This window comes from Micromys minutus, assembly GCF_963924665.1.
Source record: "Micromys minutus genome assembly, chromosome: 2".
Classification (NCBI taxonomy): domain Eukaryota; kingdom Metazoa; phylum Chordata; class Mammalia; order Rodentia; family Muridae; genus Micromys; species Micromys minutus.
In genome coordinates this window covers 103,388,231-103,405,110 of record NC_137971.1, presented here as the reverse complement: position 1 = coordinate 103,405,110, position 16,880 = coordinate 103,388,231, and the positions used below count along the sequence as shown (strand labels likewise).

At 42.4% G+C, this 16,880-nt stretch overlaps 1 protein-coding gene and 1 pseudogene across 2 annotated transcripts; both read left to right on the top strand.

Annotated features, from left to right (window-relative positions):
• Nucleotides 1-1,873: 1,873 nt before the first annotated feature.
• Nucleotides 1,874-9,113, top strand: LOC308417791 (mortality factor 4-like protein 1; annotated as a pseudogene). The gene is made up of 3 exons: nucleotides 1,874-2,791; nucleotides 6,851-6,860; nucleotides 8,985-9,113. The product of its transcript is annotated as a mortality factor 4-like protein 1 (transcript).
• Nucleotides 9,114-14,414: 5,301 nt separating this feature from the next.
• CCDC89 (coiled-coil domain containing 89) lies at nucleotides 14,415-15,527 on the top strand (the record flags this gene model as incomplete). The annotated part of the gene is made up of 1 exon (XM_080913109.1): nucleotides 14,415-15,527. The coding sequence occupies one exon, from the start codon at nucleotides 14,415-14,417 to the stop codon at nucleotides 15,525-15,527; it is 1,113 nt and encodes a 370-aa protein (XP_080769235.1).
• Between the last annotated feature and the right edge of the window lie 1,353 nt (nucleotides 15,528-16,880).

The following is a 16,880-nucleotide window of genomic DNA, read 5'->3' as shown; positions in this document are numbered from 1 at the left end:
CTGACATACTGCTTACAAAGCCTACCCTAGTCGGGTGCAGAGTAGGAGTGGTAAGGTTCACCGCTGGCATTTCCCGCTGAATCACAGTCTAGATAGTAAGGATTCCCCTGGGGTTGAAATCAGGATAAAAGGTTGGCTAGTGTTCTGAAACTCCATCTGTTTGTCTGCCGACTCTTTGTTTGTGTTAGACTCATTTTTAAGTATGTTTTATTTTTTGATGTCATATCTGTATACAATGTATTTTGATCAAATCCACCCCCTTCTATCCCTCCAACTCCTTCCAGATACCCCCGGCCCACCGCTTTTCCGGTTCACCTTCTTTCTATACACTCTCACAGTCCAGTTGGTACTACCTGTTTGTGAATAGGTGTAGGGCCATCTGCTGGAGAAAGGGTAACCTACCCAGGGGAGCATCTCTGAAGAAAACTGTGTTTCCTCCCCAGTGGCCATCAACCACTATAGTGTCTCAGCTACGTACGGGTGGAACTCCGGTCCCATTCTGTTGTGTGACAAAACTTTCCCTGAGGAGATACAGCACACGCCTCTCCTTACCCACGACAAGCGAAAGTACTATACCATCATCAGACCAATGAGTTGAGGTTACTTACCCTAGTGTGGGCAAGGGGTTACTTCCAGGAGCCAACACGGCTCAGAGATGGCTGTCTCATCAAAGTCTACCCACCCCGGTCTAAACCTCTTCCGAGCAGCTTGCCCAGTTTCTGCTCCTTCCAGACAGTTGGTCTGGCCTCAGTCTTCTTTGTAGTTTAGCTCAATTAGTCTGGGAGTGACTGTCAGCATTTGGGGTTTAGATGGCAGGGAGAGGTCTGGGAGATCTGATCAGGCTCGGAACTTCCTAAAACCATTTTGAGTTGTTTACCTTCCTGCTTAAAGAGCTTCCCTGAAGAATGACATGTCTGAGGAAACTGTTACACAACAAATCCCTGTGGAAATGTTGACTGACTTGATCCTGTGGGGGGTCCCGTGAATACACTCACGACTGCATGAGCTCACGCCCCTTGGTGTCCAGGACACACTGGTTTGAAGCTTTCAAACCTCCAAATAGAAGCCTCTGCTCAGGGTTGCAAGTTGCACTAATCTGTAGGTAAGAAGAGACATGTTTAGAAGGATACTGTAACTGTATCCACTTAACACGATAGTAGTAACTTCTTTTCTAAGGCCTCTAACCCACCAAGCCCATGGATTCTTCCTTGTCCCCATTAACAGCGCCATGTGAATTCCACCTTGCGGAATAAGGCCTTAAACGAGTAGCATTCATGTCGTCTTGGCACGAAGGAGCACATCTCACTGAGCTGGTCCTTACTGTAGCATGCAGGGGTCACGGCTGGATAAAACCATTGATGTCTTTCTCCCCAGCAAGCCGGAGCACCTTCCAGCACCACGAAAGCTCGTCAGTAAGAAGAGACTTCCAGGCCAGTATCGGCTTGATTTTCCGTACTCTGTTACAAAAAAGTGTCTTCAGTAATAGGGTCTTATTATCAAATCCTGGGGGTCGACCAAGAAGAATAATGATATCGTGTGTTGGTCTAGGAGTCTCTGGGATTCTTGTGATCGACAACTTGAAGGCAAATGTTTTGTTTCTGACACTTGGCTTTTTGTTTGTGAGAACGCTGTCTCCTGTGTAAGGTATCTCCAATTAAATATATACACATATATGGATATATTCTAATATTTATATTTAGAAAGCATATAAAATAGGTTTTCTTGGACTTTTTCAAACATCCTATATGTTAGTATTCCTTCTCCTGCCCCCTCAATACATCTTTTGAAGTTCTTCACTTTGATATTTTTAAAAAATTTATGGGGTAGTCGGGGGTGGTGGGAGGAAGAGGAGGCGGCAGTGGATCACTTATAAATGGTGCCCAAGCAGGATCCGAAGCCTAAATTCCAGGAGGGCCAGAGACTGCTGTGCTTTCATGGGTCTCTTCTTCATGAAGCAAAGTGTGTAAACGCTGCATAAAGGACAAACAGGTGAAGTACTTTTATCTATTACAGTGGTTGGAATAAAAAAAAAAGTGCTGTGAGGCCCAGGCGCTCTGAAAAACCGTTGAAGACACATGGGGATGTTGCAGCCCCGTGTCCTGTTCCTGCAGGAGCTTCCTCGGTGCACCACCCCCTCCTGACCTCTACTTGGGACGAGTGGGAGCCAGAAAAGCAGAGTGCTCAAAAAAAAAAAAAAAAAAAAAAAAAACGAGGACACCAATCTGCAGAAACAGCGAGAACTTCAAAAGGCCAACCAGGAACAATATACAGAGGGCAGGTGAGAGAGGCCTGCTCCAGGGAATAGAGACATCTGGTCTGCAACAGAAACACCTTGGCGTGAAAACAAGTAGAAAACACCTGCAACCAGAGATGGCGGCCGAACCAGGGAGGCACCGCAGCCTCCTGGGAAGAGAGCCGGGGTACATCCTACCGCTGAACATGAAGAAACAGAGGTGAAGTTAAAGATTCCTGAAGAGCTGAAACCATGGTTTGTGGGTGACTGGGACTCCATCACCAGACAAAATTCCTGCCAAGAAGAATGCGGATTCCATTATGGAAGGTTATGCAAATTATAAGAAGTCTGGAGGAAATACGGACCATGAGGAGTATGCTGACAATGAGCACTTCAGTGCAATGGACACTCAGATACTCCACAAATGTGACAGACCGCAGTAAGCTGAAACTCTGGCCGATCACCCGGACGCACACAGGGGTACGGAGCGCCACGTTTACTGAGATTATTTGTGTGAGTTGGAGCAATGCTGGCCGATACACCTCGAGATGAAAAAAAGCCTTGCTTTATTTTTTTATTTTTATTTTATTTCTTTGTTTATTTGTTTATTTATTTATTTATTTTCAGTGTGTGTTTATCTCGCTAAGTTTAGTGGATTTTTTTTTTGAGTTTTAGCCTTTTTTAATTTTTTAAATTAATTTTTATTTATTTTTTTATTATTTTAGTGGATATTCTCTGTATTTACATTTCACATTATCCCCTTCCCCTAATCCCATCTCCCCTCCCCCTCCCATTGCCTCCATGAAGGTGCTCCCTCTCTCAACCTCCCTCTCCACCTCAGCACCTTGGCTTCCCCTACACTGGGAAAACGAGCCTTCACTGGACCAAAGGCCTCTCCTCCCATTGATGCCAGAGAATGCCATCCTCTGCTGCATATGCACCTGGAGCCATGGGTCTCTTCATGTGAACTCATTGATTGGTGTTTTAATCTCTGGGTGCTGTGGAGGGTTTGGTTAGTTGATCATTTTATTCTTCTGATGGGGTTACAGACCCTTTCTCCTCCTTCAGTCCTTTCTCTAGCTCCTTAACTGGAATCCTCATGTTCAGTCTGATGGTTAGCTGCAAGCATCCTCCACTGGATCAGAATGGCTGGCAGAGCCTCTGAGGAGGCATCCATATCAGGTTCCTGCCAGGAAGCACTACTTGGCATCAACCATAGTGCTTGGGTTTGGTGGCTGCATGAGATGGATCCCCAGGTGAGACAGTCTCTGGATGATCTTTTCACCAATCTCTGCTCCTCCATTTGGCCCTTTATTTCCTCCCAGGAGCATTTTGTTCTCCCTTCTAAGAAAAGCCGAGGCATCCATCTTCTAGCCTTCCTTCTTTTTGAGCTTCATAAAAATCTGTGAATTGTTTCTTGGGTATTTCAAGCTTTTGGGGCTAGTATCAGCTTATCAGTGAGTACATACCATGAGTGTTCTTTTGTGACTGGGTTACCTCACTCAGGATGATAGCTTCAAGCTCCATCCATTTGCCTAAAGATTTCATGAAGTTATTATTTTTAATAGCTGAGTAGTACGGCATTGTACATATGTACCACAATTTCTGTATCCATTCCTCTGTTGAAGGACATCTGGGTTTTTTTAAGCTTTTGGCTATTCTGAATAAGGCTGCTATGAACGTGGTAGAACATGTGTCCTTGTTAGATGTTGGAGCTACTTTTGGGTCTATGCCCAGAAGTGGTATATCTGGGTCCTCAGGTAGTACTATGTACAATTTTCTGATTTCCAGAGTGGTTGTACTGCTTACAAGCCCACCAACAATAGATGAGTGTTTTTTCTTTCTCCACATCCTTGCCCGTATCTGCTGTCACCTTAGGTTTTGATCTTAGCCATTCTGACTGGTGTGAGGTGGAACCTCAGGGTTGTTTTTATTTGCATTTCCCTGATGACTAGGGATGTTGAGCATTTCTTTAGGTACCTCTCAGTCATGCGATATTCTTGAGTTGAGAATTCTTTGTTTAGCTCTGTACCCCATTTTTAATAGGATTATTTGATTCTCTAGAGTCTAACTTCTTAAGTTTTTTGTATATATTGGATACTAGTCCTGTATCAGATGTAGGATTGATAAAGATCTTTTCCAAATCTGTTGGTTACCATTTTGTCCTTTTGACAGTGTCCTATACCTTACAGAAAGAAGCTTTGCAATTTCATGAGGTCCCATTTGTTGATTCTTGATCTTAGAGGATAATCCATTGGTGTTCTGTTCAGGAAAATTTCCCCTGTGCCTATGTGTTCTAAGCTCTTTCTCACTTTCTGTTCTGTTAGTTTCAGTGTACCTGGTTTTATGTAGAGGTCTTTGATTCACTTGGACTTGAGCTTTGTACAAGGAGGAAAGGATCAATTTGTATTCTTCTGCAATTTGACTGCCAGTTGAACCAACATCAGTTTTTTAAAGAGGCTGTCTTTTTTTCCATTGAATGCTTTTAGCTCCTTTGTCAAAGATCAAGTGACCAGGTGTGTGGGTTCATTTCTGGGTCTTCGATTCTATTCCATTGATTTACCTGCCTATCTCTGTACCAGTACCATTCGGTTTTTATCACAATTGATCTGTAATACAGCTTGAGATCAGGGATGGTGATTCCCCCAGAAGTGTTTTATTGTTGAGAATAGTTTTTGGTATTCTGGGTTTGTTATTATTACAAATGATTTGAAAATTTCTCTTTCTAACTCTATGAAGAATTGAGTTGGAATTTTGATGGGGATTTCATTGAATCTGTAGACTGCATTAGGCAAGATGGACATTTTTACTATGTTGATCCTTCCAATCCATGAGCATGGGAGATCTTTCCAGATTCTGAGATATTCTTCAATTTCCTTCTTCAGAGGCTGGAAGTACTTGTCATACAGATCCTTCACTTGCTTGGCTAGGGTCACACCTAGGTATTTTATATTCTTTGTGGCTATTGTGAAGTGTGTTGGTTCTCTAATTTCTTTCTCAATCTGTTACCCTTTGAATATAGGAAGGCTACTGATTTGTTTGAGTTAATTTCCTATCCAGCCACTTTACTGATGTTATTTATCAGCTGTAAAAGTTTTTGGATCATTTAAGTATACCATCATATCATCTGTAAATACAGACATTTTGATTTCTTCCTTTCCAGTTAGTATCCCTTAGACCTCTTTTTGCTGTCTGATTGCTCTGGCCAGGACTTTCCGTACTATATTGAATTGGTAGGGGGACAGTGGGAAGCCTTGTCTAGTCCCTGTTTTTAGTGGAATTGCTACAAGTTTCTCACCATTTAGTTTGATGTTGGCTACTGGTTTGCTGTATATTGCATTTATATTATTTAGGTATGAGTCTTGAATTCCTGATCTTTCCAAGACTTCTAACATCAAGGGGTGTTGAATTTTGTCAAATGTTTTCTTAGCATCTAAAGAGATGTTTGTGTAGTTTTTTCTTTGAGTTTGTTTATATACTGTATTACATTCATGGATTTTTGTATATTGAATCATCCCTAAGCCTACTTGATCGTGGTGAATGAACATTTTGATGTGTTCATGGATTCAGTTTGCCAGAATTTTATTGAGTATTTTTGCATCAATATTCATGAGGGAAATTAGTCTAAAGTTTTCTTTCTTTGGAGGGTCTTTTTGTGATTTAGGTATGAGCGTAATTGTGGCTTCGAAGAATGAGTTGGGTAGTATTCTATCTGTTTCTATTTTGTGGAATAGTTTGGAGAGTATTGGTATTAGGTCTTCTATGAAGGTCTGAGAGAATTCTATGCTAAACCCATCAGGTCCTGGGTTTTTTTGTTTGAGAGGCTTTTGATGACTGCTTCTATTTCTTAGGTGTTACGGGGCTGTTCAGATGGTTTATCTAATTCTGATTTAATTTTGGTACCTAGTATCTGTTTAGAAAATTGCCCATTTCCTCTAAATTTTCTAGTTTTGTTGAGTGTAGGCTTTTGTAGTAGGATCTGATGATTTCTTGAATTTCCTCAGTTTCTGTTGAAATGTCTCCCCTTTCATTTTTGATTTTGTTAATTTGGATACTCTCTCTGTGCCCTCTAGTTAGTCTGGTTAAGGGTTCATTAATTTTATCTTGTTGATTTTCTCGAAGAACCAGCTCTTGGTTTTGTTGATTCTTTGTATAATTCTTTTTGTTTCTACTTGATTGATTTCAGCACTGAGTTTGATTATTTCCTGCTGTCTACTCCTCTTGGGTGTATCTGCTTCTTTTTGTTCTAGAGCTTTCAGGTGTGCTGTCAAGCTGTTTGTGTATGCTTTCTCCAGTTTCTCTTTGGAGGTGCTCAGAGCTATAAGTTGTTTTCTTAGCACCTCTTTGATTGTATCCCATAAGTTTAGGTATATTGTGCCTTCATTTTCATTAAAGTCTAAAAATTCTTTGATTTTTTTTATTTCTTTCTTCACCAAGCTATTATTGAGTAGAGCATTGTTCAGCTTCCATGTGTATGTGGGCTTTTTGTTGTTGTTCTTGTTATTTAAGACCAGACATAGTCCATGGTGATCTGAAAGGATGCATGGGAGTATTTCAATCTTCTTGTATCTGTTGAAGTCTGTTTTGTGAATGACTATTTGGTCAATTTTGGAGAAGCTGCCGTGAGGTAGGTGCTGAGAAGAGGGTATATATTTATTTGTTTTAGGATGAAATATCATATAGATGACTATTAAATTCATTTGGTTCATAACTTCTGTTAGTTTCACTATGTCTCTGTTCAGTTTCTGCATCCATGATCTGTCCACTGATGAGAGTGGAGTGTTGAAGTCTCCAACTATTATTGTGTGTGATGCAGTATTTGCTTTGAGCTTCAGTAGAGTTTCTTTTATGAATGTGGGTGCTCTTGTATTTGAAGCAGAGATGTTCAGGATTGAGAGTTCATCTTGATAGATTTTTCCTTTGATAAGTAGAAAGTGTTTTTTCTTATCTTTTTTGTTGACTATTGGTTGAAAGTTTATTTTATTCGATATTAGGATGGCTACTCCAGCTTGTTTCTTGGGACAACATGCTTAAAAAGTTTTTTCCCAACCTTTTACTCTAAAGTAGTGCCTGTCTTTGTTGCTGAGTTGAGTTTCCTGTATGCAGCAAAATACTGTGTCCTGTTTATGTATCCAGTCTGATAGTCTATGTCTTTTTATTGGAGAATTGAGTTCATTGATGTTAAGAGACATTAAGGAATAGTGATTGTTGTTTCCTGCTATTTTTGTTGTTAGTGGTAGAATTATGTTTGTGTGCTTTTCTTATTTTAGGTTTGTTGCAAGATTAATTTTTTGCTTTTCCTAGGGTGAGGTTTCCCTCTTTGTGGTGGAGTTTTCCATCTATTATCCTTTGTAGGGCTGGATTTGTGGACAGATACTGTGTAAATTTGCTTTTGTCCTGGAATATTTTGGCTTCTTTGTCTATGGTAATATAGAGTTTTGCTGGATATAGTAACCTGAGCTGTCATTTGTGTTCTCTTAGGGTCTGTATGATGTCAGTCCAGGATCTTCTAGCTTTCATAGTCCTTGTTAAAAAGCTGGTGTAATTCTGATCGGTCTGCCTTTATATGTTACCTGTCATTCTTTCCTTCTGCTTTTAATATTCTTTCCTTGTTTTGCACATTTTTTTGTTTTGACTATTATGTGTCAGAAAGATTTTCTTTTCTTGTCCAGTCTATTTGGGGTTCTGTAGGCTTCTTGTATGTTCGTGTTCATCTCTTTCTTTAGTTAAGGGAAGTTTTCTTCTACAATTTTGTTGAAGATATTTACTGGGCCTTTTAGTTAGGAATCTTGGCTCTCTTCTACACCTATTATTTTTAGGTTTGGTTTTCTCATTGTGTCCTGGATTTTCTGGATATTTTGGGTTAGAAAATTTTTGATTTTTGCATTTTCTCACTGTTTTGTCAATGGTTTCTATGGTATCTTCTGCCTCTGAGATTCTCTCTTCCATCTCTTGTGTTCTGTTGTTGATACTTGTGTCTATGAGTACCGTTGTTTTTCCTAGGTTTCCAACTTCAGGGTTCTCTCATTTTGTGATTTCTTCATTGTTTCTATTTCTGTTTTCAGTTCCTTCACCTGTTTGGTTGTGTTTTCCTGTAGCTCTTTAGGTGATTTTTGTGTTTCCTCTTTAAGGGCTACAACTTGTTTGTGTGTGTTCTCCTGGCTTTCCTCTACTTCTTTAGTATTTTATTTCTGTGCTTCTTGAGTACCTCCATCATCATCATGAAGTATGATTTTTAAGTATAAATCTTGTTTTTCTGGTGAGTTTAGATATCCACTACTTGCTGTGATGGGAGAACTTGGTTCTGATTTTGCCAAGTTCTCTTGGTTTCTGCTTCCTAGTTTCTTGCGTTTGCCTCTTGCCATCCTGTTTTTTTGTGATGCTAGGTGATCTTGTTGTCTCTGACTGGAGCTTGTCTCTCCTGTGGGTCTGTGGGTCTGTGGTCTCCAGAGGGAGGTTGCTCCTGGGTGTTTGGCTCTCTGGGTAGGTTGTGAGTTCCGATGGCAGTGCCCAGTCCTGATACCATTTGGCTGGCTCTCTCTTTGGGCCAGAAGTGTCTGTTCCCAAACAGCACTACCACCTGTGCCCTGAGAGTTCTGGGAGGCATCTTCCAGGATACACAGTGGAGAGGCAGTGAGGACTCGCCCCTGTGCTTGGGAGTTAGAGCCCTCCTGTAGCTCTTCCAGGCACCCAGCAACCTGCGGGTGGCTACCAGTCCTGAAAAAACTGGGCAAGGTCTGGCCTTGTGTAGGAAGTGAACCCTTGCTTTATTACTTATCTACATGATTTCCTCAAGTACCTGCTTAAGAAATCTGCAACTTTATTCAGAGCCAGTCATTATAAGGAGGCTCCTCCCGAGTACCATTGGAAAGCCAAGTGAGGGCTGTCTCTCACCTGTGCTCTCTCAGGTGTGTTCTCTCTCACCTGTGCTCTCTCAGGTGTGTTCTTTCTCACCTGTGCTCTCTCAGGTGTGCTCTCTCTCACCTGTGCTCTCTCTCACCTGTGCTCTCTCAGGTGTGTTCTCTCTCACCTGTGCTCTCTCAGGTGTGTTCTCTCTCACCTGTGCTCTCTCAGGTGTGCTCTCTCTCACCTGTGCTCTCTCAGGTGTGTTCTCTCTCACCTGTGCTCTCTCAGGTGTGCTCTCTCTCACCTGTGCTCTCTCAGGTGTGTTCTCTCTCACCTGTGCTCTCTCAGGTGTGCTCTCTCTCACCTGTGCTCTCTCTCACCTGTGCTCTCTCAGGTGTGTTCTTTCTCACCTGTGCTCTCTCAGGTGTGTTCTTTCTCACCTGTGCTCTCTCAGGTGTGTTCTTTCTCACCTGTGCTCTCTCAGGTGTGCTCTCTCTCACCTGTGCTCTCTCTCACCTGTGCTCTCTCAGGTGTGTTCTCTCTCACCTGTGCTCTCTCAGGTGTGCTCTCTCTCACCTGTGCTCTCTCAGGTGTGCTCTCTCTCACCTGTGCTCTCTCAGGTGTGGTGTGTTCTCTCTCACCTGTGCTCTCTCATGTGCTCTCTCTCACCTGTGCTCTCTCAGGTGTGCTCTCTCTCACCTGTGCTCTCTCAGGTGTGTTCTCTCTCAGGTGTGCTCTCTCTCACCTGTGCTCTCTCAGGTGTGCTCTCTCTCACCTGTGCTCTCTCAGGTGTGTTCTCTCTCAGGTGTGCTCTCTCTCACCTGTGCTCTCTCTCACCTGTGCTGTCTCTCACCTGTGCTCTCACCTGTGCTCTCTCTCACTTGTGCTCTCTCAGGTGTGTTCTCTCTCACCTGTGCTCTCTCTCATGTGCTCTCTCTCATGTGCTCTCTCTCACCTGTGCTCTCTCTCACCTGTGCTCTCTTTCATGTGTGCTCTCTCACCTGTGCTCTCTCTCACCTGTGCTCTCTCAGGTGTGTTCTCTCTCATATGTGCTTGGGTCTCTGTGAACAGTTTGGGTCTCAGTCCTTCTCTTGTACAGAGGATGTACTTTGAAGACCGTTAGTGTATAACAGAATTGATCTTTGTTTTCTGTTTGAATTTAAACAGAGGAAATGAATGGAATAACTGCTTCTTTTTTCTTTCTTTTTTTTTTAATTTCAAAGTTTCTACCAGTGTATCAGTGATGGACAACAGAGAGACATGCTGTAGTGTTAGTCTGGTTGACGAAGCTGCTTTTGAACACTGCTGGTTCTGTTCCTTTGACACTACGCACCTTTATACTATGTGTTAATGCTCTGTGACAAAATGCTCTGATTCCTGGGGCCAAGGTCACTTCAGTGTCTATAACTCAACACTCGTCCCTTTGCAAGTCATCCATGTTGTTTCTTAGGCATTTCATCTTTGCTCAATTGTTGAAGAACGGTGGCTTGTTCCCATGGTTTTTGTATGTGTGTCTAATGCACGTTTTAACACGATAGACACAAAGCATTGTGTAGCTGCAGTTTTATGGAAAAGTCAATCTTGTGGGAGTTGTTTTTCAGATCTTCAATAATTTTTTTCTTTAAATTTCAAAAAAAAATTATGGATTTGATGTTAGAGAAGTTAATTTGTACTTCACAAAGTCCATTTTTAAATGTGGAAAACCCATTCAGCAGACAGAGATCACTGAATTTTCATTATGCGTGTGGGGCTTAGCTAGGTAGTGAGGGAGACTGTTACCCCATCCTGGAGAAACAGCTGCTGTAGAAAATATACTTTGTAATTTCAGGCTGTCGTGTCACATGACCATATGAGGTAATGGACAAGCCCGGTGCTCACTGTGCAGAACAAGAAGAGACATTCCAGTTTCCTCTCGTTTGTCTCCACTGTTCACGTTCTAGTTCATACGGTACGGCTTGAGATTCAAGCAAGCCGCGTAAAACTGAGAAAGCAACGCTTATTTACAGCTTTGTATTTTTTTCACATTTTTGGGTAAAATTTCTCTGACAAGTTCAGACAACTATATAGTCCATTTTAATAGCTCTCATCCCCCCCCCCCGCCTTCTCTTATTTCCTTCCCATGGCCTATGCCCCCCCACTTCCTCACAAGTCTCTCCCCCAGATTCCTCTCCTTATGTTTTGCTTACTTTTGTTTTGTGACCTGCTGATTTTTAGAGAGGGTAGTCTTCCTGACCACATTTGAAACTATCCACAGTATCCTGGTTAATATATACTTTTATTTTTACTTTAGAATATGTTAAATTTTCAGTTTAGGAAACCAACTCAATCCAGACTTTAAGAGTGGTAACTCAGCAGCAGCTGTTACAGAAAGACCTACAGCTGAAGAAACTGTAGCCAAGGTCTGCTGTATAACAGCAGTGCGGCTGCTCTGTCCACCATGTTTTCATGCTGTGACAAGGCAGGCTAAACAAGCCAGTAAGCAGCCCCCTCCATTGCTTCTGCTCTGGTTGTTGTCCTGGTTTTCCTCAGTGATGGACTGTAACCTGAAAAAATCTTCTTCCCTCAACAAGAAGAAAAGGAAAAAACAAATGAACTAGGACTGGGACTGAGTTATGGTTTATAGAGGTTTGAAACTGCTTGGCTCTTTGGAGTGGCACTATTAGGAGTTGTGACCTTGCTGGAGGAAGTGCGTCACTTTGGGGGTGAGCTTTGAGATACCCCCTTCCTAGCTGTCAGGAGACAGTCTGCTCCTGGCTTCCTTTGGATGAAGATGTTGACCTCTCAATTTCTGTGCCATGCCTGCCTGGATGTTGCCATGTTTCTGGCCATAATGATAATGGAATAAACTTCATAACCTGTAAGTCAACCTCAGTGAAATGTCCCTTATAGGAACTGTCTTGGTCATGATGTCTCTTTACAGCAGTGGAAACCCCAATTAAGACTGTTACATGTAGATGGGAATAAGACATTCTGCTCAGCCATCAAATAATAGAGTGAACATAGGGAACACACTGTAGTGCATTTCAAAAGCAGAAGCGAGGATGTGTAAATGGTTTTACCATTGTTGGGATTCTGTAAACTTCACCCCACAGTTACCTGGCAACAGCCAAGTATGTATACCCCACCCCACAGTTACCTGGCAACAGCCAGGTATGCTCTGCCCACTTGCCCCTCCTCTCCCCATTCTCCCCCCCCCCCCCCATGTGCTCATGGCCAGCCTCTGCTTCTCTTCCCTTCTCCTACTACTCACTTAACTCCCCTCCCCATGCCCTGAATAAATTATTCTGTACTATACCTCTGTGTGGCTGGTCCCTCAGGGGGAAGGGATTCCCAACATGGATCCCCCAGAGGCATCCCCCTGCCCCCGTGCCTCCCCTCACCTCCATGGAGCATATTCCCTACTCTCTTCATCTTTTTCCTATCATTGGTGCCAAAACCTGGGACATCTCTTTTCTTTCATGGTCCTGGTCACACTCTCCATCTTTTCCTAACAACCATTAGGAAAGCTAATACATAAACAGAGTTCAGTAGCTCAATGCCTATACTCCAACATTCCAGAGGCAGAGATAGGAGGGTCAAAAGTTCAGAGTCATGCCTGGTTACATAGTTCTTATGAGGCCAACCTAGGCTAAATGAGACCCTTTCTCAAAGAAAGAGAGAAAAAAAAAGAAGGGAGGAAGGAGGGAGGGAAGGAGAGAGGGAGGAGGAAGGAAAGAAGTGATTAAGTTTGAACAGACAGATATATTTAATCCGATTGAAAATATGTGTGTATTTGTATATGACATTGTACAGTACCCTGTTGCTATGTATAATATTTATGCCTTGATCAGTTAAAATGTTTTAAGAGCATAAAAACACCCAGTTTAGAAAAATTTCTAGCCCTCAGCCTTGTCATCCCTGTATAGACCAAACTCTGTGATCTGGAAAACAATCGCAAATATTTGAGACCAAAGACAGCATCTCAACCCGTTTGTTTAATGTTTTGTTGTCAGTGAAAACGGAAGCATTTGAACATCCCTACAGCAGTTTTAAAGACACAGACTTCTCTGTCACCACACAGGTATATCTGAAGTCTAACCCTTTCCCTCACTTATTTCTCTAACATTAAGTATGTTCTGTGCCATGAAAATGTTTTTTAAGACATGACAATGCTCAATTAGCCATTTCTTTCGGACATCTAGGTTTCGAGTTTCTTAATAATTATGAGGCAGATGGCAAGGCAAAAGCTTTGCACGAGGTATTTTTTTTCTGATTTTTTTAAACAAAGGGCTCCCCGAAAGGGCAATTTCTAGCTCACAATACAGTTAAAGCACCTTTAGCTAACAAGACACTGTTAGCTGATTTCCGTCCATAACCTAAAGGATGTCTCTCACCATCCCCTCACAAGTCCTGGAAATCATAAATCATGAGAGTTTTATTTATGTTTACTGGGTTTGGTGGATAAAATATCATCTAATTTTTACTTGCATTTGCTGGATCATTCTTGAGGTCCATTGCTCAGCTGTTTCTGGCTCCTTGTTTTCTAAATATGTTTATTTATTCCTATTTTAACATGATGCTCTATTAATGCCTCTAAGCTTTGTATTAATATGTCAATATTATCTGACACTTTTATACATATTCGATTATCACCATTGGCGTCTTGTGGAACAGACTTATATCTCCATCTCTCCATCGCGCAAGGCACAAGTGTAATCATCATGTTTTCTTTTTTTTTTTTTTTTTCTTTTCGTTGTTTGCTTGCTTCTGATTTGATCGCATCTGTGTGGTTCATTGTGTTTCTGTCTGTTAATGTATTTTCCCAATAGGTAAACAGGAAGGTTGCGTGTCTAACTAAAGGTATCCATTCCCAGAGGTAAGGTCGGTGTTAAAGGAAACAAAAGAAATTTCATTTAGAGCAGCTGAGCTAAGACTTGGGTCCAGACTCTCCTTTGTCTGTACCCATGGCAACCATGTTTCTATAGACAGCAGCTTCTTAGAACAAAGAGGAGAATAAGTCTCTGTACGCTTGCTTTGTTTACTCTTATGAGAAATCAGGATCTGTCCCCTGTGGTGAACAGAAGGCTGACTTAGTGGTTGGCTTATACCTACGCTGCCCAGGCGGGAGAGTGGCAGCGAACTGAGAGCTGTGATTGGTTCAGAATACAGGCGTGGCTTGACCAGATTGGCACTAGACTCCCCCTATTACCTCACTGCATTCTGCAGGTTTGTCCACCAATTACAGGACTCCTTACTGGAAAAACCAACTGCTGGAAAGAGTGCTGAGCGTCCATAGCAACGACCTTTTGAAATCGGAAGGGGGAAAGACTGAAGTCAGTTCTCCCGCAGAGCGTCTATGCCGCAGGAGGAGAAGACGCTTCGGATGGATACCCCAGCCCCCGACGAGATCCTAGGAAAACAAAACGAAAACCTGCAAAACCAGGATGACGAATTGGGGTTTAAGGAAATGGACGGTCTGAGAGAAGCTTTGGCCAACCTTAGGGGACTGTCCGAGGAGGAGAAGGGCGAGAAGGCTATGCTCCGCTCCCGCATCCAAGAACAATCCCAGCTCATCTGCATCCTGAAACGCAGATCCGATGAGGCCCTGGAACGCTGCCAGATCCTAGAACTGCTCAACTCGGAGCTGGAGGAGAAGAGGATGCAGGAGATGGAGAAGATGAAGGCCCAGAGTGAACACATCCAAAAGCTGGAGAGTCGCTTTATGACCCTGGCAGCCAACCACGAGCGGATGATCCGCTTCAAGGACGAGCACAAGAGTGAAAACATCAAGCTGAAGGAGGAGAATGAGAAGCTGAGGCAGGAGAATAACAGCCTCTTCAGCCAGGCTCTGAAAGACCAGGAGGACAAGGTACTGCAGCTCACTGCGCATAACAAGGCCCTGGCGGAGGAACTGGAGGTCTTGAAACAGAGACGTGCTCACGAGGCCAGCCAGGCTCAAGCCCGAGAGGAGGAGCTGCTGGGTTTGCAGAGCCAGCAGGCCTGTGCCCATGCCAAGGAGACCGAGCAGCTGCGCAGCCAGCTGCAGAGCGTCAGGCAGCAACACCGGCAGGCCACGGAGCGGATGGAGAAGGACCACGAGGCTAACCTCAACCTGAACCAGGAGCTGAAGGCCAGGCTGCAGACTGCCCTGCGTGAGAAAGACGAACTGCTGCAGCTGTCCATGGAGAGGGGCAAGGTGCTTCAGAACAAACAGGCTGAGATCCGCCAGCTTGAGGAGAAGTTGGAGACAGCAGCCATGGCCAGGAAGCATGCGCTAGAACGCTTCGAGCAAGAGGCCGTGGCCGTTGATAGCAACCTGAGAGTTCGCGAGCTTCAGCGGAAGGTAGATGGAATCCAAAAAGCTTACGATGAGCTGCGTCTCCAGTCTGAAGCCTTCAAAAAGCACAGCCTGGATCTTTTAAGCAAAGAGAGAGAACTTAATGCCAAACTCCGCCATCTCTTTCCATAAGAAAAATTGTGCTTCCTGCCGTCTATATGTGCCTTAGATTTATGGCAAAAGCAAAGTTAATTCATTTACTATACTTTTAAGTACAAAAACCACTTTACTATGATGTTGTTGTTGTTACTGTTGCAAAGTTAATTTTTAGTTCTACTCTCTACAATACATTTAAGATTAACCAGAGTCCCCGCTGTGCCTTCGAAGATTAAATTATCCGTATTTTCTACCTCCAAACTTAATCATTCTCAGCCTCAGACATCTTCCTATAGCTTGAAAAGATGTGTGATTTAAAGGATCCTAAAATAAACGTGCTATCGTGAATAAAAAGGGAAGACACGGCCCCATTGGCCATTGCAGAGCCGTGTTCTTGCCCCCACGGCAGCTGGGTATAGAAACAGGCAGATGGCACGGTAGAGCAAGCACTTCCTAGCAAAGAGAGTCTTGATCTGATTTTGTATTAGCTTGGCAAAACAAACATTTGATCATTCACTTGTGTGCCAAAGTGTAAAAGCCGCTAGCTCTGTTACAGTCATTCGGTTGAGCATTAAGACCCAGGCTCGCCAAGTCCACCGATTCTAGTGTCTCCCGCAAGCTCATCTTACGTCCACCGCCTTGGTGTTCTTCTTGATAGCTGAGAGAACTTAGACACTCTATTGACACTCTCAGGGGTTGGATTTTCTATTTTGCAATATGCCAATAGGCAAAAATACCTCAATTTAGGGAAGCCGGTCGCAGCAGGTTTGATTTTGGTAGTAGCACATATATTGTTTTCTGTTTCTGTCAATACATTTTTGTATAATTAACTTTTGTGTTTTAAAAGTCCAAGCTGAATGTGTATATGTATATTTTCTGACATTCTTTGTAGGAATAATTCAGTTTTGTAAAAATAGTTATTTAACATAGTTAAATGTAGATTAATATAAAGTTCATAAGGAAGTAAAGTTTTCAAGTTAATTACCAGAATATAATTTCTTATTTCTCCTATAGTTAGTCATTGTTTTCTATGCAGTTCTGAATATCTATAAGATAGATTATAACAGTAAATTTCTCACTTACTTAGTACCAGGAACACCAAAAAATTATATAGCAAGTTTGATTTACTTAAAACTAAACTAAACAAAAACCCCCATTACTTGGGGATTTTCTTTGCTTGATGTTGTTTGTTTGTTTGGGGAGAAAGAAAAAGAAACTTATGCAGCCCAAGGTTGCCCTTGAACTTACTACATAGATATGTCATGATATAAATGAAGAAAGAAGAATTGTCCTATATCAAGTTTTCTTCTCATTTTAAAAAAAAAATTAAAAATTTTTTATTGGATAAGTTATTTTTCTTTAATGGTTTGTTTTTAGATTTTTTTGTGA